The 25,726-nt window shown below is 40.5% G+C and overlaps 3 protein-coding genes across 4 annotated transcripts; all 3 read left to right on the top strand.

Moving 5' to 3' along the window:
* The first annotated feature begins 388 nt into the window (after positions 1 to 388).
* Positions 389 to 8,812, top strand: espnlb (espin like b). 2 transcript variants are annotated; one of them, XM_055014631.1, is made up of 6 exons: positions 389 to 2,054; positions 2,943 to 3,011; positions 4,317 to 4,449; positions 4,612 to 4,730; positions 6,457 to 6,636; positions 6,751 to 8,812. In XM_055014631.1, exons 2-6 carry the CDS (start codon positions 2,982 to 2,984, stop codon positions 8,320 to 8,322), a joined length of 2,034 nt encoding a protein of 677 aa, XP_054870606.1. In that variant the 5' UTR covers positions 389 to 2,054; positions 2,943 to 2,981; the 3' UTR covers positions 8,323 to 8,812. The 2 variants fall into 2 exon arrangements, with proteins under 2 accessions (XP_054870606.1, XP_054870607.1); XM_055014632.1 differs by lacking the exon at positions 389 to 2,054 and having other exon boundaries at positions 2,842 to 3,011.
* Positions 8,813 to 9,678: 866 nt separating this feature from the next.
* Positions 9,679 to 17,040, top strand: rab6bb (RAB6B, member RAS oncogene family b). The gene is made up of 8 exons (XM_023285756.3): positions 9,679 to 9,863; positions 12,060 to 12,118; positions 12,801 to 12,854; positions 13,347 to 13,452; positions 13,649 to 13,760; positions 13,889 to 13,982; positions 14,854 to 14,920; positions 15,971 to 17,040. The coding sequence occupies exons 1-8, from the start codon at positions 9,794 to 9,796 to the stop codon at positions 16,033 to 16,035; spliced, it is 627 nt and encodes a 208-aa protein (XP_023141524.1). The 5' UTR covers positions 9,679 to 9,793; the 3' UTR covers positions 16,036 to 17,040.
* Positions 17,041 to 17,427: 387 nt separating this feature from the next.
* Positions 17,428 to 24,182, top strand: aire (autoimmune regulator). Its single transcript, XM_023285789.3, has 13 exons — positions 17,428 to 18,437; positions 18,760 to 18,934; positions 19,298 to 19,435; positions 19,679 to 19,744; positions 19,825 to 19,959; positions 20,172 to 20,308; positions 20,399 to 20,520; positions 20,643 to 20,712; positions 22,260 to 22,379; positions 22,553 to 22,674; positions 23,296 to 23,374; positions 23,473 to 23,571; positions 23,952 to 24,182. Exons 1-13 carry the CDS (start codon positions 18,291 to 18,293, stop codon positions 24,030 to 24,032), a joined length of 1,491 nt encoding a protein of 496 aa, XP_023141557.2. The 5' UTR covers positions 17,428 to 18,290; the 3' UTR covers positions 24,033 to 24,182.
* Positions 24,183 to 25,726: the final 1,544 nt, after the last annotated feature.

Genomic DNA, 25,726 nt, shown 5'->3' with positions numbered 1-25,726 from the left:
GTCCCCCTTGTGCCACCAAAACAGCTCTGACTACTGAGTCATAGGCATCAAACTCTTCTGGTGTCCTGTGGTGTCTGAGGCCTCCATCTATCAGGGTTGCTCTGACACATCCCGTGATTGCTCGATTAGGTTTATATCTGTGGAGTTTGGAGGCTACATCAATGCTTTTAGCTCTTTGTTCTGTTCCTCAAGCAGTTCTGAAGCAGATTTTGCAGTTTTCTGGAATGCACAGTCATGCTAGGTAAGACCACTGCCATCAGAAAATGCTGTTACCATGCAGGGGAGGTGTGCATGGTCTGCAACGATGTTTAGAGGTGTCGTCCGTGTCAAAGTAACATCTGCAATGACCTTCAGCTCCCAATGTTGTCCAGTAGAGCATTGCATTGTATTGAGATGATCAGTGTCATTTGTCAACTGTCTGTGGTTTTAATGTTGTGGCTGATCAGTGTATATGCTAAAGGAAGCTTGTTATATTGCCCGTTATTTCATAAACAAAAAAATCTCAGCTGTGGCTGAACATGAAGTCTACACAGTAAGAACAACAGTAAAAATAACAATACAATGAAAGTAAACCAAGTAATGGTTGACCTAATAGTATTAGGAAGATGTATTTTTTGCCGATGATGCGGTTCTGTTGGCTTCATCGGCACATGACCTTCAGCGAGCACTGGAGAGGTTTGCAGCCCAGTGTGAAGCAGCCGGGATGAGAGTCAGTACCTCCAAGTCTGAGGTCATCTTTCTCTGCCAGAAACCGGTTGATTCTTCGTTTTAGGTTGGGGTGAGTTATTTCCCCAAAGCAAAGGAGTCAAAGTATCTGGGAGCCTTGTTCACAAGGAAGATAGAGTGTGACATGGACAGACAAACTGATGAAGTCTCAGCAGTAATGCTGGCATTGTAGTGTACCGTTGTGAAGAAGAATCTCAACCAGAAGGTGAAGCTTGCAATTTACCAATCCATCTACATTACAACCCTCACCTATGGTCATGAGCTCTGGGTAGCGACTGAAAGTATGAGGTTGCAGATACAAGTGACCTTCGTAGGATGGGTGGACTCAGCTTTAGAGATAGAGTGAGTAGCTTAGACATCCAGAGGGAGCTTGGCCACTGGCCCTTGGCATTGAAAAGAGCGAGTTGAGGTCATTCAGGCATCGAATTAAGATGCCTACTGGACATACTCCTTGAAAGGTTTTTTGAGCAAGTCCAACCCTAAGATGACTCTGGGCTAGACCCAGAACTTGAGGGCGGTAGTTCCTATCTCATTTGGACTCTGAACATCTTAGGATCTCCCAGTAGGAACTGGAAAACATTGCTGGAGAGAAGAACTTCCAAAATACCCTGCTTTGCATCCTGCCACCGTGACGAAATTGAAATGACAAGCAAGTTAGTCTCAGATACGTCGGTTAGTGTAAAGACTGGATTGACTGACAGTAATCCACAAATCACAAACTAAATCAGCATACCACAAATTAACAATCATCAAACACATCTGTCTACATCTGCTGCTCACAGATGGGACAAAATGGTGGCCTTTAACAAAATCGGTTAAACTGTAACTGTCACGAACCATTTGTGAACAGGGGTTGCTATAGTGACAAAAAAAAAAAAACAGCCTTTGATGTCAGAAAAGACAAATCTGGAGGTGTCAATAGCGCATCATGCTACAGGGAGCAGCAGTCAAGCAGCCATGCATATAATGTACCTGTCATCATGTGTCACTGCTCATATTTGAGCAGGAGGCTGCAGCTGACTCTAAGTTCTCTCCTACATACATCACAGTGCTATCGTTCTATACTTCCAGCTCCTGGTCACTCTATCCCACCTCTTTAATTATGCATACTAAGAAGGACCCCCATCTGAGGTTTGGGTCCTGGTGGTGCTGCTCCTTAGTCTTACTGTTTATTGGCTGCCAGAGTGAACAGACGGACTTCGGCTGCTAGACTTTCTGCAATATTATTTTATTTTTTAGAATATTGATATTGTATTTTTCTCGAGGTTAACATTTTTTTTCATCATCTGTCACATTTCTGGTGATTTGACGGTTTCAGGAATATATTTGTAAGTACTAAATACATTTGGATTTTCATGACTGGAGTAAATAGAACTAATGCTGATTAAACTAGGACATTTTGAATATAGGGACCCTATATTTATTAAAACAGTGACTAGCGATATACTGCAAAATATAGATTCATTACCCCCAAAAAAGGTATTTCTTTTCTAATTGTTTAAATATATTTAAACAGGTAATTTTTTATAATTATTATTCAACCCTCACTAAGTCTACCAGCGAAGATATGCAGCAATGACACTGAACTGCAAATATATTGCAACCTAATGTCAGTGTAAGATGAATATAATTTAATTAAAAATGTAAAATATTGCAGTGTATTAAAACACCAGTTACAGGTGAAATGTTGTTTTATTAGATATGTATTAATGGAAAAATGAATGACATCAAGTTGTTCTAAATTACGGTGATGTAATTTATGCATAAAACTTTTACACGGTTACCATTGAATGGACATCCGTTCCTTAAACCGTGACAGGCTTTAAACTTGGAGAAACACTGTAATTGTCTGTGTAGTATCAAGACTATCGAATGCCATGGAGCTTGTGAAAAAGTCCTGTGAATCAGGAAGGTTACCCGAAGCAGGATATCATGTCTCTCCACACTCCAACATGCTTTCTCCTGCACTCTGTGTGGGCTACGCTACATTCACCGACCGGTGTCCAGTTTCACCACTTCTTGTTTTAGTTCCAAGTACTACGAGCTGCGTCTTTACATTAACTGTGTGTGTATAAGTGTGTGTCTGTGGCCATTAGGGGGGTCTCAGTCTTTTAGCAGATTACTTTCACTGTTGTGTGATCTGTGTCACATTTCTCCTCTGGTGGTGTCCTCCATTGCTTGTTTATGTGTTCCGGTTTTGTTCTTGTCATTTTCAGAAACAGGAGCTGCTGCAGCTTTGTGACACTGGAGTGTGAATGAGCAGGACCAACATGGAGAACAATAAGGTGACCAGTCGTCAGTCCAAGGACTGAAACAAAAGTTTTAACTTAACACTGGTTCACAAACATGTAGAACAGTGCTGAAGAAAGGGCATTACAAAATAAAGCACTACTGTAATCACATTACATCTCTCTGTAAACACAGTGATGTAATGAATTACAGCTCTTAAATTCTTTCCAAAGTCATTTTCTTGATAAACAACTGAGCCTTGTTCTTTTCAGCACCGGTATTTTTCTGTGAAAGGCTCTTTGGGCTGGTTTTCATCAACTTTGCTAGCTTTGAAGTAATGCTTAATTAAAAGCATTAAAGAAATACACTTTCTATGTCTTCTTCATTAGTTTAGAGAGTTGTGCAGATATGTGGAAACGTTTATAGTTATATTGCTAATTGGAAATTGTGTGATAGTACGCCACAGGCAGTGCTGCAGAGGGGAGTAAGGTAACATATTTTTTAAACATGAGTAAAGTGTAATATGTTACTTTTTTGAGTAATGAAACCAAGACTAATGTAGAAGGAAACAGATATTTAATCAACCATTTTCATAGCAGACACATTGGCTCGTCAAACAGAAAGTTACCTAATTAATTGCTGCAGTATTTTGTATAATTCTGTGTCGTGTGTTGCAAAAATGTCTGAAAAGAAGCCATTATCCTCACCAAAAAATGAAAGTAATTATGACCGAAATCTATTTGGTACATGTATTATTTAAAGGGTTTTGAAAGAAAAAGCTTGGAAACCAGAGCTGATTGAACACCGTAAAGGTGGTAAATAACATGAATGCAGGAAATGTATGTCAAAAAAGGCTAAAATAAAGTGTAGGATTGACTGATTTGCAACAAAAAAAATAATCAATGTTCTACTTTAGTACTGACCTTTCTTGAAAATAAACTCTTACATTATACTAGTGTTGATGATATTCAGCATAATTAAAAGTGAAATATTGGTATCATGTTATTAATACATTTAAGACAATATTGTAAACAATCAAGGACCAGTAATGATATAGTTATAGTTTCAGACTCTCTCCACATCCCTACACTTGATTTTCAGTGTAATTCATTTGCCATAAGAGAGAAAAACCTTTAAATAAACACTGCTGAATTTTACCAACAACATTATTACTGTATCTTTTCAGATTTTCTACAGATATTGCAATAATATGTGGTGAGAATCTGATATTGTGACCATCCCTACAAGGCACCAAATCAAAAATGCTGCTGTACTTTCTTCGGTTAAACATGCTGTATTTGTTTTTTGCGAACTGCTCCCTAAAGCTTTGTTCATTGCTGCTCCATGTGTGTCCCCAGCAGCCAGTGAAGGAGGTGCTCCCGCTGCCTCGCCACCCCACCATACTGCCTGCAGCCTCCCCATCTCTGACTCCTGCTGCCATGTCAAAGAAATTCACCACAGGCTCCATCCAGCATGTCCAGGTGGCCTCTTCAGGTGACTGACACACAGATCACATGTTCGCATTTGATTGTCTTTAGGAATGTGAATACAATCATATGTTCAAGTATTTTTTCCACACATATTTTCAGTCAACCAAAAGAAACATTTCTTTTGAAAGTGAATATTTGACCTCTTCACCATTTTTTTTTTTTGAAGTGGTGACATCGCTCAATCATCTGAAGCCTCCAGAAAGGGACCTCACGCTGATGTCTCACATGAAGTCTATTAAGTCTCTGCGGCATGCTGGCATCACTGCAGTCTTCACTGGACAAACGGTGAGCAGACTAGTCCGACCTTCAAGACAAATGTAAACCCTGCACAAAGTGAAAACACTCCAAATACAGATGATAGTATTGTCTTCTAGATGAAAGGGGCATGATTAAGAAGCTGGAATACAAAAACCTCCCTGGAAATGCCTTAAAAAATAGAATGTCGTAGGATTAAAGCTGCTTTATTGCAAGAAAATGCACATGGATTCAAGCTCACAACTTAATCAGATTCCATTGGAAGTACAGCCCGTTAGTTACTGTTGCTACCACTGTTGATATGTCAAGCTGTTCAGTCCAGCAGGCCATTCAGAGAGCAGAGGAGAGAACAGAAAAGAGCGTTTTATTATTTTGATGGACTTGATTTAAAAGAAGAAATCTGTTAAAAAAAAAAAAAATTACTGGATTTCTCTTTCTTGTTGTTGAAACATTTCACCTTTCATCCACGAGGCTTCTTCATTTCTAACTGACTGATGAGGAGTCCCAAATATATATTGTCACCCACAAAACACGTCTAATAACCCAAATGGTAAATGGCTGTGAAACTGGCAGGTTAGGGATGACTCAAGGTGTTCATGGCGGCAAAACATACCTGGTAAGTGGTTTCGGTGACGCCCTCTTCTGTTTAGAGATGGCTGTTCCACTTGAACAAAGATGGCTCCCTTAACTCTTTTCTTAACCCATGTCTCTTCACATTGCTGTCCTCGCAGGACTGTATCTTACCCCATAGATGCAGGTGAACTGCACAGTCTGGTCCAAAGTAGATGGATCTCCTGTGTTGAGCCATATGCTTGTGGAGCTGTTGCTTAGCCTATATTGGTCTGTGCACTCCTTGCTGCATTGGACTACATTTACAACGTTGCTCAGCTTGTGTATGGGTGTGTTAACCTTAGGGTGAACCAGTTTTTGTCTCAGTGATAAGTATTGAGTGTTGCTGGTTGGACTGGAATCCAATTCTCAAAGCTGATGGGATTGATCATATAAACATATAAAAAGCATGTTTTTGAGACTGTCATCAGTACATTGTGATTTCAAGGTGGAAACGCGCTGCTACTTCACTGACTGATTATTTTGTTCGTGACATATATACCGAGCATGTAAAGTATCATATGTAAATGTTATCAAGGTAAAAAACTTAATTTCAGTTGAAGGGGGTCTTTAAAATTGTATTTGATGGCTGCATACAGGGCACCACTCTCAAGGCTCTTTGGTATGTTCGAAAATCCAAAGCTTGCCATGACTGCCAGCTGTACTTAATAATGTTTGCTAAGCTATGATTGGACAGTCACTTTTACAAAAAGGGGTTCCGCAAACTGACAATTAAGCATCTGCTCAGGTTGTATGTGGCTAGAAGTTATGCTGCAAATCATGCACAGCCACTTAACCACATAAACAAATGAGAGGAACAAAGCTAACAGAAAAATGATTTAATCAAGTGCATGTTGTACACAATGTGGACGTCTAAATAGCATCAATAACTAACACACCTATATGGGTGGATCACATAGGCGTGTTAGTTATACACATTGTTTCTTATTTTGTGTTGACTTTTAGCCTCCTCTTGTTTGGGTTATTTTAGTTTTACTGTGTTGTTCAACAGACTTCAGATAACTATAAAAGCATCAGAAGAATTGATTCTTGAGAATTTTATAACAGTGATTTTATGTTAGTAGATGTGGTTCCAGACCCAGAGCTCAGCAGTGTCACTCTGTCTTACATTACTGAACGGTGACAGAAGCTTGATGGTGAGGAGGTGCTGAAGGAGTTACCAATCGTCGATGTGATCCTGGCTGACATTGACTCCCTGGTGCCCACTCACGATGAAACCGGTCGGCCAATCGCAGAGTGGAAGCGACAGGTGATGGTGCGGCAGCTGCAGGTCAGACTGCAGGATGAGGAGGAGCAAAGGAGACAGGTACCGGTCATTGGTTCTGTTGTATTGTATCCACAGAACATTTTAAAAACACATAAACTCTCTTACCAAATGCTGAACCATTCCCGTCACAAAATCTCCTTGCCTCTCTACTAGGACGTGGCTAACGGCTACACACCAGTAGACGGCTGGAAGTACTCTCAAACTCACAATGCAGTCTTGGGGCCCTTTGGTGAGCTTCTAACAGAGGAGGATCTGGTGTATCTGCAGCAACAGATTGAGTCTGTTTCACTGCAGAAACGCTGCCAGGCCTATGAGCTGGAGCTGACCAGGCTGACTGAGGAGCTCAGGTCAATTTTACCTGATCCTATTGTCAACATTTCCCTCAACAAAGAGGCCCTGCAACAGATGGACTCTGAGGGGAAAATGCCCCCGACTCTGCCACTCTGGTGCAGTCGTGTCTCGGAGATTGTTAGGAGTATGTCTCTGCTGGTGGCTAATCTGACTCCAACCACAGAAATAGAGGGTGAGAGGATGATAGTGGAAGGCATGATGGAAGGGATAAAAGATGGATCAGGAACCGATTTAGGACAGGGATTCATGCAACAGGGCCCTGAGACAGCACATGTGGAGAGCTCTAGTGGATGTAGGATACCACACATAGGGATGGCGTCTGCCTTTAGCCATCGTTTGGAGAGCAACAACTACAGCAGAGCACGGAGGGAAAGGGTGGAGAGGGAGATCCAGCAGTCTGGGGTGTCAGTAAAAATTCTCAGATCCAACTTTGAGGGTCAGATAGGCAGCATTTACCCCTTTGCTGGGATCATAAAAGGAGGACAGGTAGCGGTTGGCGCTCCAGGAGGAAACAACCACAGTGCCAACACAGGCCTTAGCTGTGAAGTCAGCCAATGTGGTGCGCCCCAAAAACTTGTACCTGTAATGGAAACTACCAGCTTAAGAAAAGAGAGAATAGTGGTGCTGTTCCTGAGCCACTGGAAGAAGTCTGCATACGCTATTTCGGTGAGAGCAGCGAGGCAGAGGCAGGAACCGGCTGCAGTGTTAGTAGCACAGCCCCAACAGAAAATCACCTCCATGTTTCGGTTTTGCCAACAACGAGGTGCTGTGGACAAAATGTTAAACTCCTGGAAGAATAAACTAGAACTCAAAGATGCTCAGAACTCGTGTTTATCCTCCTTCTCACAAAACCCGCCCCCTCAGGTCACCTACTCCCCCGAACAATTCCTGCCAGATTTGGACGGTGTTGCAATGAGCCACGACAGCTTGACCCTCGACCTCTTTATGCTGGGGTACTTCCACATCTTAGAGCAAGACCTGTCGCCTGAGGAGAGGAAGATGAGGCATCTGCTCTGCTTCGAAGTCTTTGACCATGTTGGCAGTTTCCCCTGGGAGAAGGTGCGAGACTTCCACAAGGCTGTTCTAAGGGAAATCCAGGCTGGGAGGCGACAGTGGAGCGACGGCTTTGAGGACATCAAAGTTCGCTTCTTTGGTGAATCAAAACCGTGTCGCTGTCCATCATCATCATCATCATCACTGGTGCCAGACTCCAGATTAGTACCCAAGGTTATAGTTCAAAGTGCGACTCCAGATGAGAGTTGCAGTGACACAGACTTCACCGGCTTTAACAATGAGGACATCTGTAAATATATTGACCGAAGTTTTGCTTTTTGGAAAGAGAAGGAAGCAGAGCTGTTTGATTTTCAACATTAGGTTTAATAGCATTTTTGCACAAAATGATGTTGATGTGTTTGTTTTGGCAAACTGATTGGAGCTTAGTAAAATTCTGCTGAGAATGCCTGACTGACGTACTGTTATTGCAATAGAAATTAGAGACTTGGGTAGTTTGCGTAGGCTTCCTGCACCCAGTTATGCCGCTTCTGCAAACAGAAAAAGATTTCTATGATTTTTTCATTTAAAAATGTCTCATGGTATTTTTATTTACTGACAGCAGGGCCAAAGAAAACATTTCATACCGTTGGATTCAGCTGGTAAGATCACAGAGAATTCTTAAAATCAATTTGCACTCTGTTACTTACTTAAAGACGCAATCCACTGACTTAACATATCAAAGTTGATTAGCTATAAAAAGTGACTTTTAAAATGTTTTCTGTCAAAAAAATTGTTATATTTTATTTTTTCCTCCCAATTCAACAACATACCTCTGTAGTGGCATCCCTTGGGGACTGTGAGTTGATCTGTGTTACAAATCTGGGGGTTTGCAGGATCTAGGGGGTAAAAGTTAGGGTTTCTCTTCCCTTTTTGCACCGACTTTGAATTTTCTTTCTTTCTGATGTGCCTCATCTCCAAACTACGTACGAGTGTGATATTAAATAGCTGGAATGCCCCTTTAAAGACTGACACATTCTAAATGAGTGGAATTTTTTCAAAAAAAAAGCAAAAGTAATTCCTCTGATTTCTTTTATTGAATAGTAGTGATAATTCTTTCAAGTCTTTTGATAAAGAAAGTATTCAGATCCTTAGATATAAAAATAGCTGTTCAGATACAACAGTACTATTTAAACAAAATGGCTCTTTCTGGAGTTACATTGCTATACTGGCCTAAATAAATAAATAAATAAAAACTGCAGAATGTAATATTTTAGCAAATTTGACCCATTCTGCTTAACATAGGGTGAACAAAAATATGTAAGACTAAAAAAGTTGAAAATCCTCCTTAAAAAAAAAGATCTAATTGCCTCACTACATGACTAATCATTTCAGTTCTGACTTTAATTTATATTTAGCTATTTATCTCAATGTTGAGCATTTTTTATGCTTAATACAGCATCAGATTTTATGAAATCATTCTGACTATAAACTATACTTCATTCCAGATTTTTAACTGGAAAGAAATCGGTAAGTGTAGATGTCAAATAAACAAAAGCTGCAATATTTAAGTCTAAAATGTAGTCACACAATTTCAAAATTTGGCACAAATATAGTTGGCAAATAAATTTAAAAAAATGTACAGTTTAGTTTCATGTCCAATAGAAAAGGTGAGGGATTGAAATAGGTGAGGTCGCGCAGGCGCACAAGCTCCCCAAATTGACAGGAGGATGCTGAGCTGCATTCCCATCATTCTGTGAGGAGAGGAGGATCCCCCTGTGCAGCCACGACGGAGGAGACGCCGAGCGATAAGAACATATACAAATAATCCAAGTTGAGCTTTTTATCTGCCACCATGTCAGCTGGAGGAGATTTGGGGAACCCCCTGAGGAAATTTAAACTCGTGTTTTTGGGCGAGCAGAGCGGTGAGTCAGTGCTTGGGGAGGTTTGGGTTGCCCCTGGATTAAACATGCGTATACGTTGAAGGCCATGTATGTAATCCGTGTTGATCTGTAAAGTTGACAGTGAATCTAAGAGGATGTGCCGGCTCGCTTTGGTGAATCTGACGCCCATGTTGCTCAAGAAAATTTGATTAACCGAGGAGGAAAAAAACGAGAGCAAGAGAAAAAAAACGCATGCGTAAAAATCAAACCCTTCATTTATATCTAATCCTTGCGATCGCTTAAATACAAACTCCAATTGTGATAAATATCCTTGAGGATTATTCACTCGTCGCAAATGGTCATAATTCGCATCCCGGCAGACGCTGTGAATTGGGATGTTTTGATGTGCTGCAGTGACCGACAAATACGCTCAGCCTTTTCCACATAACGCGTTTATTTCACTCCCATCGCTTATTTCTGACACGAAATATCCTCTCCTCTATCATACGACAGTGTTGGGTATTTCTCCCAGCACTCGTGTTTTCGGAGAAGATGATAATAAACAGTCCCCCATGTGTCAGTTCGGGACACACCCTAGGCTGCTCGATGTCTGTAGCATCTCCAAACCTCGCAGTCTCCGGTTCGGTGCCATAAATAATCAAATAAAACCAACGAGGCCCTGACAGCGTCACAGCCTTATACTATTCATTCAATAATCCATCTATTCGGGGTGGGAACGGGCTGCGTATGTGCTTTGATGTGATGGCACAAATTGAGGAGGAGCTGATCGATAAGGGCTTAGCGCTGTAAAGCTGCCTGGATACGTGTTCAGACATCGGATATGTGGAGGAGCCACACCAGCAAAGAAGAGAAGAAGACACATAGTTAGGGCCTAATATGACAGCAGCTTGACTGGTGTTTGTGTCTTTACATTGTGATGCTCCGGTGTGCATGTGTGTGTGTGTGTGTGTGTGTGCTGCATGTCTATGACAGGGCTGTGTGTCGACTAAAAGCCTCCCCGTATGTGTGTTTGTGTGGCCTCCACTGCAATGTTGCTGTCCACGGTGCTGAACAGAGGCCTGCTGTGGCCACTGCCCATCGCCGCCTTCAAAACTGTTGCCGTCTGCTTGAGAGCAGGGCCCTGCTGGAGGATCCTGTCCTCAGCCCGCTGCACATCCGATGTAAAATGGAGCTAAAGATGCTGCCGGGAGGATGTAAATACAAATGGACATCACTGGGCTCACCTTGATGCTCTAAGAAGTCTGCATCCGGCTCATGAAGGCTGCTAAAAATCTGTGTTTTGTATCTGTCAGTTACAAAATCACAGTCTTCCTCGGTGATTATGGAGAATAGTTTATCAAAACATGTTTTCTGTGCTGTTATTCAGTGGCATTTTTCCTCACGCTGGTCTTCTTACACATGTTTTCAAGAATTAAAGACAATGGAGCAGAAATAATGGGTCAAAGCTGATTATTTCACCGGTATTGCTCATGTTATTTGGATATGGGCAAACATTAGTGTGAATCGATGCCACAAATACAAAAAGCACACAGAAAACAGAACAAAATACAAAAACTCAGCAGGGAAATACTCACCAAATAGCAAGATGCAAAGCTTATAATGAAAATATATAGAATATGGCACCAAATACATGCAACACAGCACATGGAGCTAAAGCTACATAGAGTAGACAAGATTCACAACTTAATAAGGACATAAACACAAATTGGCACAAAAACATAATCCTACATAAGCAAATGCGCAAAAACAACATAATACAAACAAACTAAACAAGTAAATACCCATAGAACGATGCCTGGTATGAAACATAAAGACACACACACAAATTGGCACAAAATATGTGATACAACAAGAAATTCCATGCAAACATGCGCAAGATGCAAAATCTTAGCAGGAGAATGCACACTTACAAAAGCCAAGATAAAAAACCTAATAGAAATATTCACGCAAATTGGCACAAAACATAACAGTCAACAAGAAAACACCCAGAATACAGAACAAGACACAGTAGCTGCTAAGAAAATACACACATAATAGATACAAGACTTAATAAGAAAATGTAAATTGGCACAAAACATACATACATACATCTTGACTGTTCTTACCTGCCATTTTGTCTCAACCAAGAGACATATTTTCAGTAAATAATGTTGATAGAAATTGCTTATTGATGTGTTGCGCTTCACTAAAAGCTAACATGTGTGTGCTCTGTTTCAGTGGGGAAAACATCTCTCATCACTAGATTCATGTATGACAGTTTCGACAACACATATCAGGTGAGACTCAACACAGATCCAGAATCAACGTAGATGAATTTATTATGAACAACTGATTGATGGCAGATCTGGATAGTGATAAGGTAGTACCTCTTATTGTGAAAGCTCCATTTCCAATTTTCTTTTGATTAAATCCATAAAAAAACCCTCTACCAACCCTTTTACGGCGGCACATTTGCAGGAATGATGGGAGTAATCCCTGCAGCTGTACAATGTGTTAAAACTTAGGTAAAATAAAGATGGATTATATTGCAGTATTTGGCCAAAAATTTACACTTGATGTGCAAACTACAATCAGTCTCGCTAAATTAAGTTTGCATGAGTTAAATCCTGATTTGAATGTTGTTAATTATCCAAATATGATCAGAAAACAGTGTAGTAGAGGTATTAGTCTGTTGAAAAAGAGAACAGATTAGAATTTGCCTTTCGCAGAAGTTAGGTACATAACAAGTCTGACTGATAGAGCCCCGAGGGCAGCGCAAAATGAAATTAGTGTTTCAGTCTGATTCACTTTCTGTTCCTATTACCTCTTTTTTTCTTAACAGCTTTTTAGTATTTTGCTCTTACTTAACAACAATCACTCTGCTGGGAACAACAGATGGTGCAGGGAGACATGTAAAATGTAACGTCTGGGTTTCACTCATGATGATTTTCCCCCTTTTTTGCTCTTTCCTCTCCACAGGCGACCATTGGAATTGACTTCCTATCAAAGACAATGTACCTGGAAGACCGAACAGTAGGAAAACCTTGCTTGCCATTTAACATTCACACGTAGAAACACCCTTGTAGGGTTCTAGTCAGTGAACATCCGAAGTATGAAATGTCCCTGTTTCCACTCTGTTTTGACTAATCCTTGATTTGATTTGCTTAATTGACGCTCTCTTCACACACTAACATGATTATCCTAAGGTTATTTCTGGTAGCAATAGCTTCGATGCATTGGCTTTTGGAGCCCTAATAAGTCAAAGCCGTACCAGTGGATCATCTACTTTAGCTGGTATTAATACTGCTTCTTTGTCAGGATATTACGCTCTGCCTGCCTGCCTGCCTGCCTGCACATGAGCTGATACTGGCTTATCCCCTCACAAGTGTATTTACAAGGCCTTTACATCTGTATAGCCTGTGTGTTGTGTGACAGTTGATGCTGAAGCAGCTGCTGGAGGTGTGTGTTTCTGTGTGTGTGTGTGTGTGTGTGTGTGTGTGTGTGTGTGTGTGCGTGTGCGTGCAGGTAAGGCTGCAGCTGTGGGATACAGCTGGACAGGAGCGTTTCAGGAGCCTCATCCCGAGCTACATTCGAGACTCTACAGTGGCTGTGGTCGTCTATGACATCACAAGTGAGCAGCAACTTGTTATCTACATGTCGATGCACGTGCTGTAGTTTTATACTTATGCATGTATGTATATATTAGAGTGTTTTTCTGCAATAAATGCACAGAAGTTTCAATTGAAAGGCTTGTTTGATATGTGGGATTTTAACACCTTTAAAAAAGGGAAAAGACAGGATTTAAAATGAGATTCTGGTCTCCACAGATGTGAATTCATTCCAGCAGACCTGTAAATGGATTGATGATGTCAGGACAGAGAGAGGAAGCGATGTTATCATCATGCTAGTAGGCAACAAGACAGACCTGGAGGAGAAGAGGTAAATATGTAATCGACTCTACCGTTTAGCTTTTATCTCTGATGTCAGGAAAGAAAGCTGCTCAAAGCAACACGTCAGAACAGAATGAATTGGCCTGAGATGCTGAGCCTGGCCTGATTTTCCTGCAGGCAAATCACGATCGAGGAAGGAGAGCAGAGAGCCAAAGAGCTGAACGTCATGTTCATCGAGACCAGTGCCAAGACTGGCTGCAATGTCAAACAGGTGATCCCTGCAGTTTCACCATATTTCGCAGCATTTTGGGCATCACTTGATTTCCGATTCTCTGCCGTTGCTGCATCCCTGCAAGGTGATCGAGACACCGGTGTGGACAAATACAATTTAGATGAGTAAATATATGCAATAGTGGTAACATCCAAAACCACTTAGCTACACGTGCACACAAAGGGGAGGAAGATATAATTTGCAAATGCAGATATTGCAAACTGCCAAAAACAGTGCTGGATTGTAATCTAATACTTTTACTCAAGTACTGCATAATTCAGAAATGCATATTGTACTTTTTACGTCACTACATTTATCCGACTGCTGTACATGTTTAACATATTAAGACTTTACATGCGATAAAACGTATGTAAGCCAATGAAACATGATGGATTTTAACTCGTTACTCAACAATATGTTGAAATAAGCTCTGAAACAAGCCATTTTTTGCACTGAGTACCTTTAGATTTGATATTTTAACTACCTTGCTGAGACAATCCTTTCAGACTATTCATTAGATAATGTTTTTGATGCAAGTTTAAAATTTTTAACCATGCATTTCGCAGTTTGCAGTACTTTTAGTCAAGTAAGGAATGTCAATGCCTCTGCTGTCACTGTTCAAAAATGTATTGAGGCAGCATTTTATCTTTCAAACTCTACATCAAGCAAACATCAGTAAATATGGAAAAATAAAATGCTGTTCCGGCTATAATTAGGGGACTCATCATCTCACACGCAGTCTATACCGGACATGTAATGCACATTTTAACTTTCCTATTCCTGCTTCCTCTCCCTTCTTCTTTTCTACATCGTCTTTCCACTCTAACTCTACATCTCCCTCCTCTCTCCTCCTTCTTTCCTCTCCCTCTAGCTGTTTCGTCGAGTTGCAGCGGCCCTACCTGGAATGGAAAGCTTGGACGACGCGAATCCTGAAGGAAGTATCCTTTATAGCCGCCGTGACTCACTGCGCCGAGAGCCAAACAGCCCGAGAAATGGCCAGCTTATTTTTAATCTCTTAGCGGTTGCTGGCTCTAGTACAAACAGGCAGCCCAGTCTACTGTCTACTAAGGCATCAGCCATTTAACCTTTTATGCTATAATAGAGAAGAGCTGCACAGAGCCAGGAAGATGGTGAGGGATGCTCAGTTGCAGCACCACACAGTGGCTGTCTGGGAGGTGACAGCAGCAGAGGATGTGTGATGGAGGACAGATGTTTGTTGAAGATGTGGAAGAGACTGAAAAAGAGGGATTCTTAACAGTAAATGTGAATTAATTCAAGAAAATAAACTTATATATTCTATTTTCTCCTTTACAATGAATAAGAAGATAACCAATTACCATTTGACTTCAGATTACAGCCAAAAAATGACTGTGTAGTATATGGATTTGTCAATAAAACACTATAGTACAGGACAAATATGCAAGGAAAAAAAGAGATAAGAGATTAGTTTCAGTATCTTAGGGTGCAGCTTTATAGCTATAGTGGTTATTTTATAATCTTGCAGTAAAGTAATTTAGTTTTGGATCTAAAAACTGAAGTTCAGGAAGATTTTTTTGTCCTGCTGATTGTAAGATATTAAGAGTGAACTCTGCTGATTTTACACATAAAGTTCATAATCTTTAGCAGTACTGCTGCATATGTGATAAAGTTGTACCAAGATTTTGTGGCTTCAGAGGGAGTTGCGTGAAATCTGATCAGGCTAAAGACTGTAAGTGTGGGGGTGTTGACTTAGAAAGGAGTGATGTTGGCCTATATCTTCCAGCTTCCTGCATAACACACCCGGATCTTTCACTAAACCGTTGACAGTCGAGCTGCCTTATGGGTAATTTAGGTGAAAGGATTAAATAAACAGAATTAAAAACATGTAATGTCAATGATTTTTTTTTTAAAGGATATTGCATTTAAAGCTATAATTTAAAGCATTTCAGTGTGATATGATGGATCTTTCATTTCATTTCGTGTCTTTTTCTTAACCGGTCCATCCTCAGTGATCGACATCAAGCTGGACAAACCAGCAGAGCCTACTGTCCCTGAAGGCGGGTGCTCATGTTAATGCAGAGCTGCATTTGGACAGCTCCTTTCACACCATAGGCTTGTTGTGTTGCTTACTACTGGTTAGCTTCCAGTTGACTTCTCTAATTGGATATAGGATCCGGGCCTTGTATCTGATTGGACAAATCAAATGTTACCTTTCAGTCTTTGTTCAGTTGTAAAATATTGTATACTTTGTCAATATGTAAGTGACTGGAGGAGAAAAGGGAAGATTAAAAAAACAACAACAACAATATGATGACATGAAAATGACAAAAAACTGTTTGGGAAAACTGAAAAAAAGGAGAAAAAACGGGACAACCAACGGAGTTCTTTTCGCTGTTATGTTTTGTATTTTTTATATATAAAATGGGAAAGCACCAAAAATGATGCCTAAACACAGAAGGAGAAATAGTTGGGGGTCAGCTGTTTTTCTAGATGGCTGAACATGTCTGAATGTCTGCAGCACGCATGCACGCTGATCTGATCTTAGACCTTTGGCCTGCCCTCCAGGGTCTCCACGCTCTGGACGGAGGTTGACTATCTTAGAATGTTTTATAGCATCTCTCTATAGCATCTCATGACAAAACGTATCTCATTTGATATTCCCACAAGAGTCAACTTCCAGTAGGTTCACCTAACAGTAGCTGTGAAAATGTGGCACTCTATCTCTCTATGGGTTTAACTTTTATAGAACAAACTGTACTGTGGTTGAAAAAAAAAAGAAGTAATAAAAAGACAACTTACTATCAACACTCCTCATCCCTTCAGAAAGTCCTCTCCTCTTCCTCCTTTCCTCCCTCTGTCCCTCTGTCTCTCCTTCCAGCCTCCCCATCCCTCCATCCCGGTAATACACATATAACAATCCACTGTAATGCACTGCACTGTATATAATAATGTAATATGTATGTTGTGAACGTCCCTCTGTAGAAGTGGTCCTTGTTCACCAGTATGAAAAATGTAATAATGTTTAATGATTAATAAATTACAGATTAAAGGGCTTCACTCTCCTAACCATCAACATTTACCTGGTAGCAAAATGGTCTACTCTATTTAATCCTGGATTGTATTTCTGTTTTTACAGAAGGAGTATGCAGAATAGCCTATATGTCGCATTATGTTATCAACACCCTTTCACAAATGTTAGGTTTCTAGCAATGCGCATTACAGTTGTGGCAAACCTGCAGTGGACTTGTGACTAATTTTGTGGACAACTTATAGCGAAGAGTTGATTTTTTATTCTGTTTTTTCTTCACATTTGCTAGAATGTTTACTATTCGCAACAATTGTGTGTTTCAGTCAAATATTTCTTTGAGGCTTACCGTTCAAAAATTAACCATCCATCCATTCATTAGCTGCACCCACTTTATCTTTGATGGATATTTAAATGACCCATTAGCACATACCTCAGTTCATCTTCTGTTAAAATGCTGAGAAAACACAGACAGTTAAAGTGCAAGACAGATGTCTGCAAAGAACAAAAAGCACACTGCCAAAGTACCTTGGCAAGGATTTGTGTGAAGAATGCATGTAGGCAAAGTACCAGCTTTAATCTGCAGTTGACAGCAAGTCAAGTAACCTTAAGCACAAAAAAGGGATGTATTTGTTACGAAATATTGGTGTGATTTAGGGAAGACAGCACAGTTCTTCCTTGTTGAGTGTGTTGAAAGAACTATGGAGGTTATTCAATGAGGAACAAAGTGACAGTAGAGTAACTGAGATAAATGATGGGCTGAGAGCAGAACAATCAATCAGTCTGTCAATCAGTTAATTGTTTACAGCGTTGATTTTCTTCTGCCTGTTGCAAAGTCATTGTTGTCGCGCCAATGCTGAGTTCCATGCAGTGAGTCAGTGGCTGCAAACCTGATAGTTGAGGGGAAGTTGAGGTGGAAAGAACCTTTTAGGAAGAAAACTGTCATTGTGACACATTGGGTCACTTCACTGAGCTCGTCTGGTGTAAGAGGGCAGGTATTCCCCTGCAGTTGTTGCAGTTAATGGACAAATGAACTCCACAGAGACAACAGGTCGCTGGGTCTCCTCCCTGAAGTCCAACATGCAATATGGAATTTCTGAAAGTTTCAAAAAAATCCATATACATACATACAGTGAAGACACATGAACGATAATTACTTTCAAAATATTCCACATATCCAGTCAGCCTGAACTGATGGACCAGTGCAATATTTCCTTCCCTGAGAAGGACACACCTCTTGCATCTGCAATACTTGATCTAAGATCTCGGTCCAGTTTCTATGTCATTTGCACGCAAAGCCCATCATGTCCAGAGTGGAGGCGTTTAGAGACACGAACCTTCGCTCTCTGCTGAGGGAGCTGCGTACTGACATTGCTATGGCTGTGGATGACCCTTTCCCTCTCGTCTACGGTTTGGCAGACAAAAATGTCATCACAGAGCAACTACTGAAGGTAAGAAATGGAGAAGATGTAGTGTGGAATAGTTTTATTATTATCATTTTAATCACAAGCAGGTACAGTATTGTGCACCTACCATATTTTGAAAATATACTAAGGAAATGTATTGACAAATTTGTCAGCGCAACTGATTTTTATTTAGTCGCTTCCATGTTGCCAGATATTAATTTGCTTAATTTAGATTTATCCCATCTTAATGCACTGTTGCTAATCACCTTATAATCGTGGACTGCTTATATACATATATTAGAACACACATTTTAAAGAATACGTGGTTTTCAGACTGCAACTACTGAGACAACATGTATTTCCACAGGACACTCTGGAGAAGGAGGGCAGAGAAGGGATCCACAAGTCCATGTACTCCCTCCTGTCCTGGGTCTTGGAGCAGAGCAGGTCCACTGTCCAGGCTTTCTGGAACAATTTATCCAAAGACTACAATCGAGACAGTTACCCAAAGCTGAAGACACTTCTTGCAAACTTGCACTCCAGTATGTGATGCTCGTATTCTTTCAAAATAAATGCCTGTCTTTCTAATCACTGGGAAGTGACTGAGCTGTGTTCATTAGGAGTCTAATCACAGAATAATGCAACATTTTAACACCCTTCAGTGACTAAATTATTACTTAAGATGAGCTATTCAAGTCAAATAAAACACATGGATACATTTAATTTTGAAAGATTTTGGTTTCACAGAAACTGGCATTCCTGAGCCCTGATCCATTTTTGTCAGTGCTATGTTTGCTATATCTTGTTTTCACATCACTGTTCAGGTAATCTTCTCGCATTATTGCATATATATGACTTAAGTTTAGACTTTAATGCGTCACATTGTTGGTGATTGTGTTTGACAGGAAGAAATGCTGCAGCATCCAAAAGTGAAAACAGATCTTCTGGTGGTCACAAGACTCACAGCAAGAAGAGGAGTCATGAGGACAGAGGGACCAAGTCTCAGCATTCACAGTATCATGCCAAGAAAAGTGATGCAGCAGGTTCTCTCCCATAATGCATTTACTCTGTATTTGCCAGCAGTATTACATGTGTCACTGCAGGCCACTCTGTTAGAAGACTGCAAAAGGGGAAAAAAAGACAGACATTTTCATCCTCCTGATGACCAATAATAATGAACTTTATCACAATGGAAATAATTTATTTTGGAGCGAGTGCAACATTTACTTTTGTGGTTGTGTCTTTGGTAAAATCTGCCTCGTGGTTGCCTGTTTTTTGCTTCACAGGGAGTAAAGTGAAGCTGTACAGAGTGAAGAGTGAGGCTCCAGCTCCACGGCTGCCATCTGGAAACAGTAACTACATGAACTGTAATTAAAATAATTATATAGTCATTGCGCTCATACGACATAATCAGCAAAAAATTCTGCTCCAGGTGCACAAGTGGTGTCTTCCTCAGTCCAGAGAGGAGCTCTTCTGTCCTCCTCTTCCTCGGCCTCCTCTACAGATCCACCAGTCAGTCATGAAGCCAGAGAAAATATTCATATCAAGCAGGTTTACAGCTTGGATGGTGAGCAGTTGGACGAATATCTCAACTCTCCTTTCTTTTCTATAGATTGCTAAATTTTGTTTTGTTTTGTTTTTTTTTGGAGGGGGAGGGATAAATACAATATTTCAAAATTAAGTGCAATCAAATTAATAATTAGCATACTTTTTTATTATTATTATTTTTGCATTTTTCCTCCTTAAAAATTCTCCTTTAAAAGTCTTGTTATTCCACAGGATCCACCAGAAAGTGCACTGAAGTCGGTGGGGAGTTTTATTCTTGTGGTTCGTCAGAGGAGACAAATGCAGTGCAGTCCAATTCTGCTTCTGCTCAGAAGACATTTCACCACCAGGGGGAGACAGACACACGGATGGTACTTTCTAACAGCCTTTCACTTATCACTGATCACACCTGTTTTTTATTTGAATGGGTTTCCTTCTGTTGTCTGCGTCTGTTTGTATAGATTCACTTTAATGATGATGAGTGTGCAGTGTGTAAGGACGGAGGGGAGCTGATTTGCTGTGACGGCTGTCCTCGAGCTTTTCATCTGACCTGCCTTGACCCTCCACTCACATCCATACCAAAGTGAGGAAAAAAAGGTTTAAATGTATATGTGGATTATTTTTTATGCATGTGTATTTGTATTCATAGATGCCTTAGTTTTAACTCTTGCCCTAAAAACAATGTGCTATTTTTTTTATCTGCAGTGACACTTGGCAGTGTGAGCGGTGCTGTGGACACAGAGTGAAAACAGAGAAAGCCCACATTCCTCTACAGGTAAGTTGGTGAAGCAGAATTATTAGAAAATGAAGTTTACATGGACTAAACACCAGTGCATTTACTCAGAGATTGTATTTAAGTACAAATTTGAAGTACTTGCACTGTACATGAGTCTTGAGCCACAAAGAAAAGCACAAATGTTCTGCCGTGGGCTGCAAGAGTGAACACAAGAGTCTTCATGCACTCTCAGCATCTGAGGAGGTTAAGACTCAAAGGATTGCTTTTATTACTGATAGTACTGTCACCCTAATGATAGGAAAATCCTTAGTGTTAGCACATTGTGCAGCTAATGTGGCTAAATTTACACTTTGTTTTGAAACACAGTCCATTAAGATTACATGTTAACTGGCAGTCACTTCATAGCCATTTCCAAGCTACAAGTCTGCATGACTAAACTACCAATGTTACAACCACAATATTGTCTGACAAATTCCCCATTAGCACATGAACACAGTACTCTGCCAAGGCTGCTCAGTCTTTGTATCATTTCCTACGGCTGAAATCTTGAAAAATTTCATCTTAGAAATCTCCGCAATATAGAATGTTGCCATTTCATATAGATGTACCTACAAACAAAATGACCTTGCTCTGAGCACACATGTGTTACGCATGTGTACGTCATGTACAGATAACAAATCGTGTGACCTAAATATGTACTGGGCGGTGGGAACTGAAAGGACTCGGAAACACCCCCACAATTTAATCAGTCATTCCTTGTGTCAAATCCTGATCAGTCCGCAGCGTTCGATTTGTAGTAGGATCACAATCATGTGATCGTCAGCAGTCAGCTGACGTAGTGTTCACTTGTAGTCATAGTTACAGCGACGCGGTGCCACTATCTCACAATGAATAAAAAATCTTTAACAAATCCGTGGATCCAGACTATAAGCCACATTACTGCCAAAATCCAATCAGTTGGTCCTTGTGTCAAACAGACAGACAGACAAACCAAAGGTGATCATCACCATAACTCTGCTGATGCTCCACCTCCTTGGCGGAGTAAAAAATGACCTATCTGTGAGTATGGGGTTATTTCTATGGAAAATGATTCATCAGAAAGTAAGTCAGAAGCAATTAAAAGTTCTAGTATTCCACACATACATATCTGTGTCAGCTGTCTTGTGATTTAACTTGAATCTTGTCAGTCACACACAGAGAGAGTGTTCTTCCTGAAGGGGGTGTGGACAGCAGCAGCTCAGCTGCATTTAAAGCTGCAGATACAAAAACAGTCCATGTAGAACAGGAGAAAAGTATGTGAATACCTCCTCCAGTACTTTTGAAAACAATGAAGAAGCATATGCTCCTTTTCATATAAGAATCGCTACCAATGACACCGTAGTATTAGATTAAAAGGACTTTTTGATTTTAGTAAATAAACTCAAGGAAGTTTCAAGTAATTCTGTATATAGCTCCCTTCCTCTTTAGTCATTTGAACTTATTTTTTTTAAAGTCGTTCAGCATCACAAATCACAGTGTGTTTTTGAGTAAACACTTTTGCTCTGCATTTTCTAATACTGATTAAAATGTAAACATTCTGTGTTTAGGTATTTTCTGCCCAGCCTCAGCAAGCAAACTCCATCACAAATGTTTCTTCCTGCTCATCGCTGTCATCGTCCTTCACAAGTGTCACAGCTTCTATGAATGTGTCCAGTGGCGAGAACCAGGTGAAGAATCCATTTTCAGTTTTCTGTAAATTCTTTCCCAGCTTTTCAGTTCCAGCCATCAGTTTCATCATGTTGGAGGCCTTTTCTTCGGTTATGTGTTTTAACCGCTTATATACTTTGCATCGCTGCTAGATGCAACAATATGTTGCTAAATATATGAATTGTGTGTCCAGTGCTCAGGTGGAGAGCTGGTTAATGTGAGGGAGGTTTGTGGTGTTTGTCACCTTGGAGGAGGAGACCTGACTCATTGCCTTCAGTGTTTGGAGCATTTCCACATACGCTGCCACTTTTCCAAGTAAGACAACCACTCATTTCTTCGTCCAACGCAGTGTTACATCACTTAGACTTGCAATGAAGCGTTTTTAGAAGGTGACAGAGAATTCTTACTGTATTTGTATTTCACACAAGATCCTGAGATCCTAAGTATCATCTACATTGTAAGTAATGTATGTAAAGTAGATACAGTCCTTTCTGGGAATTTCTTTCAGTATTGATCAACAGTGTACATTAAGAAAATGTGATCATTATCTAGCTAATGGTGGCTAAGGTATTAGAAATGGGTGTATAGCATGATGTGTAATGTAAGTGATGATCAATGATTTTACCCAATCAATCCATGTGATGACATCTTGTAGCACAGTTGCTCATTTATGTTGATAAAAAAGTAAGATGTGCCCTTTCTAATAGAAAGCTAACCAAAAACACAACATTAAAGAGCCACTTGATCTAGAGAAGTGTTTCCCTAAAAATCATTGGAAGTGTGTTTTACATAAAGAGCCCATATTAGTTCAGTGTGCCAGCTGAAAGGGTCCTCTGTAATCCTCCTGAGTGTTGGAAATTACACTATCGATCAACAGAAACATTATACACCATGGACAACAGTCTGACTCAATCAAAATGTTTGTGTGTTTCCTAGAGGGAGGTCCATCTGCTTGTCCTGCTGCAGGCCGTGGGGAGGATCTGCACAGAAAGAGGCTGAATCCAGACAGGTGTGTGTGCACATGAAGGACAACTCTGAAAAATCTGTGTTTATACAGAGAATATAAAACATTCATTATCTGAGTGTGACAGAGTGTAATCTGTGTATCTCCAGCTAGCACCGCTGGTACAAAACACAGTCAGTCATGATCAGAGCGTCACCGTCTCGGAGCCCGTCCTCCACAAAGATGAGCTGGACTCCATCCTGGGAGACGTGAGTGGGGCTCAGTTACACGTCGATAGCACAGATGTAGACGTGATACGAATTTAGCAGTGCGCGTCAGACACAAGATGGCTGCTCTGCTTGTCCCACAGACCGGGAATGAGCTGCCACAGTAAACATGCAGCAATGAGGACAAAATAATAAGTGAAGTTGAGCAGTGTGTCATAGTGTGGTTTGTGTTGATGTGTAGTTTGTCTTTTCTGTCTGAAATGTGTGTTTGCTATACTGAGAGGGAGACTGTGAATGTGCTAAAAGTATAACTGCTTAATAACTGATGTGTGACCCAGTTTTTAACAATATCTCACATGATTTCCACTGTAATGTCACCAAGTCTTGGGTACAATGATTGATCCTTCTGTGTATCCCGGCAGAACTCCATTGACAGCATCCTGCAGTGGGCTTTCACCAACATTTCTCGGCCTCTTCCAGACTCTCAGGGATGCTACCAGTGACAGCCCATCAGGCACGCAATATTGTAGATCTGCACCGGTGAAATGAATGCATGGATACTTAAAATGAGCTGACTGAATACACAGAACCAAGTGAGGATGATTTGATTCTTTGCTTCTTAAAGTGCATGAAATAAATGTCTGGTGACTGCCTTTTGATTGGACATGTTGCTATAATACACAGCTGGATTGATCTGTTACAGGGTCCCAAGAATTTGCAGTTTGACACTCGTTGACCAGTTTACGTACCATCTTCTGTACTTTCTACTGCAGGAACGTTTACATGGATGCTCCTGTAATCGACCCTTTCTGTCACGGTGTCGGATCTGATCGCCAAATGCTAGTTATTGCACAAAATTCAATTATATGAACACACATACAAATAGAACAGTGGAAGGTTTGCTATGTTAGCCTTTTCATCAGTTTAGTCAGTTAGATTAGCTGCTGAAGTATATGATACAGATCTGGCATCTGGACCAGATCTGGAATGAAGATAGGGTTGCAAATGCTGACAGGGTTAAAAAGTCTGGCTAATTCCTGGGTAGGTTTTCTGTAGTTCAGACAAATAAGAATCACAATGTGAAGAATGATCGCCTTAAACAGTATTCAGCTTTGATAGTTTGGTCAATATTTGTTCAATACTGCTGAAAAATTGTAAAACCAACTATTTTACATTGTTGATGCGTGATGTTGGAGAAGAGAAGACTGCTACTCGCGGAGGACGTCAAGACAGCAGAAAATGGCATTTAGTCTGACTCACCAGATGTAGACTGAGGGTATAAGTCAGTCATGGGCTGCAAATTTCACACAACTTTCTCCTCTCCTTGTGCTATTGACATGATACTGTTATCAAAATCACCAACCACGTTTTACAGAGGATTTGTATTATGCAGTAAGCCAGTCCTGCGACTTTTTAAAAATTCATTTTATGAATTAGCCATTGTAATGACTGTGCTCACCTCCCTGTGTGCAAATGTTTCACCAGAACAATTCCCACTGTCAGAATTTTTTGGGACACTGTTACTGCATTCTTATATATATATATATATATATGACTGTGATTGGGTTAAAGACGTACAGCCAAGCCAGAGTAATTTGCGTCCATAGCGAAATGATAATCCGAAGCAATAGATACTTTATTCCTCCCTGAAAGAGGTTCTACGGGGACAATCCCTGCAACTGGAATACGCTAAAAGGTTCAGGCCTCCCTAAAATGGCCTGCTGTTTCCTGCACTGGAAAACAACATAATGTGTATGAACTCCTTTGCCAAAAAGTTCCCATGAAGTCCAGTGTATCCATCGTGTCTATCCTGGAATATCATTTTTTGTCATAGTAATAATATTTATTCAGGAATATACACAAAAATGACTTTGGGCCCATCAATGAAATTAGCTCGTACTTCAGCAACCACTTTAGCTGCTGTTATATTTAAAAGGTACAGATTCACCAAAACTGACATGCAATGAACCTGACAATTCTGAAATTCAACCTTGCTATAATGCTGGTACCTACTTCATAGTTTGTCTGTCCTCCCTTATCTTATCTTTGTCCCGTCCTGTTATACAAGATCATGGCCAAACAGGAACAACTGTGTCGGGGTCAGCGCAGATGTGAGGGAGCTGGCAGAGGGCCATTGTAGTCTCTGCTCAGGCCAACCTGGGTCTAAAAAACAGAAATACACTTTTTAACCTTTTCA

The sequence above is a fragment of the Amphiprion ocellaris genome, chromosome 10, assembly GCF_022539595.1.
Source record: "Amphiprion ocellaris isolate individual 3 ecotype Okinawa chromosome 10, ASM2253959v1, whole genome shotgun sequence".
NCBI lineage: Eukaryota > Metazoa > Chordata > Actinopteri > Pomacentridae > Amphiprion > Amphiprion ocellaris.
Note: the sequence above shows the minus strand (reverse complement) of the source record. Positions and strands in the feature narration are given on the sequence as shown.

What these genes read in the sequence shown, in the direction of transcription:
- espnlb (XM_055014631.1), top strand. Translation starts at nt 2,982, where the DNA reads ATGAGCAGGACCAACATGGAGAACAATAAG. An exon ending in TGTCCAGGTGGCCTCTTCAG is followed by an intron (nt 4,450 to 4,611) that starts GTGACTGACACA and finishes TTTTTTTTGAAG; the next exon opens with TGGTGACATCGCTCAATCAT. An exon ending in AGGAGGAGCAAAGGAGACAG is followed by an intron (nt 6,637 to 6,750) that starts GTACCGGTCATT and finishes CCTCTCTACTAG; the next exon opens with GACGTGGCTAACGGCTACAC.
- rab6bb (XM_023285756.3), top strand. Translation starts at nt 9,794, where the DNA reads ATGTCAGCTGGAGGAGATTTGGGGAACCCCCTGAGGAAATTTAAACTC. An exon ending in GTTTTTGGGCGAGCAGAGCG is followed by an intron (nt 9,864 to 12,059) that starts GTGAGTCAGTGC and finishes GCTCTGTTTCAG; the next exon opens with TGGGGAAAACATCTCTCATC. An exon ending in GGTCGTCTATGACATCACAA is followed by an intron (nt 13,453 to 13,648) that starts GTGAGCAGCAAC and finishes TGGTCTCCACAG; the next exon opens with ATGTGAATTCATTCCAGCAG.
- aire (XM_023285789.3), top strand. Translation starts at nt 18,291, where the DNA reads ATGTCCAGAGTGGAGGCGTTTAGAGACACGAACCTTCGCTCTCTGCTG. An exon ending in TCTTGCAAACTTGCACTCCA is followed by an intron (nt 18,935 to 19,297) that starts GTATGTGATGCT and finishes TGTGTTTGACAG; the next exon opens with GAAGAAATGCTGCAGCATCC. An exon ending in CCACTCACATCCATACCAAA is followed by an intron (nt 20,521 to 20,642) that starts GTGAGGAAAAAA and finishes TTTTATCTGCAG; the next exon opens with TGACACTTGGCAGTGTGAGC.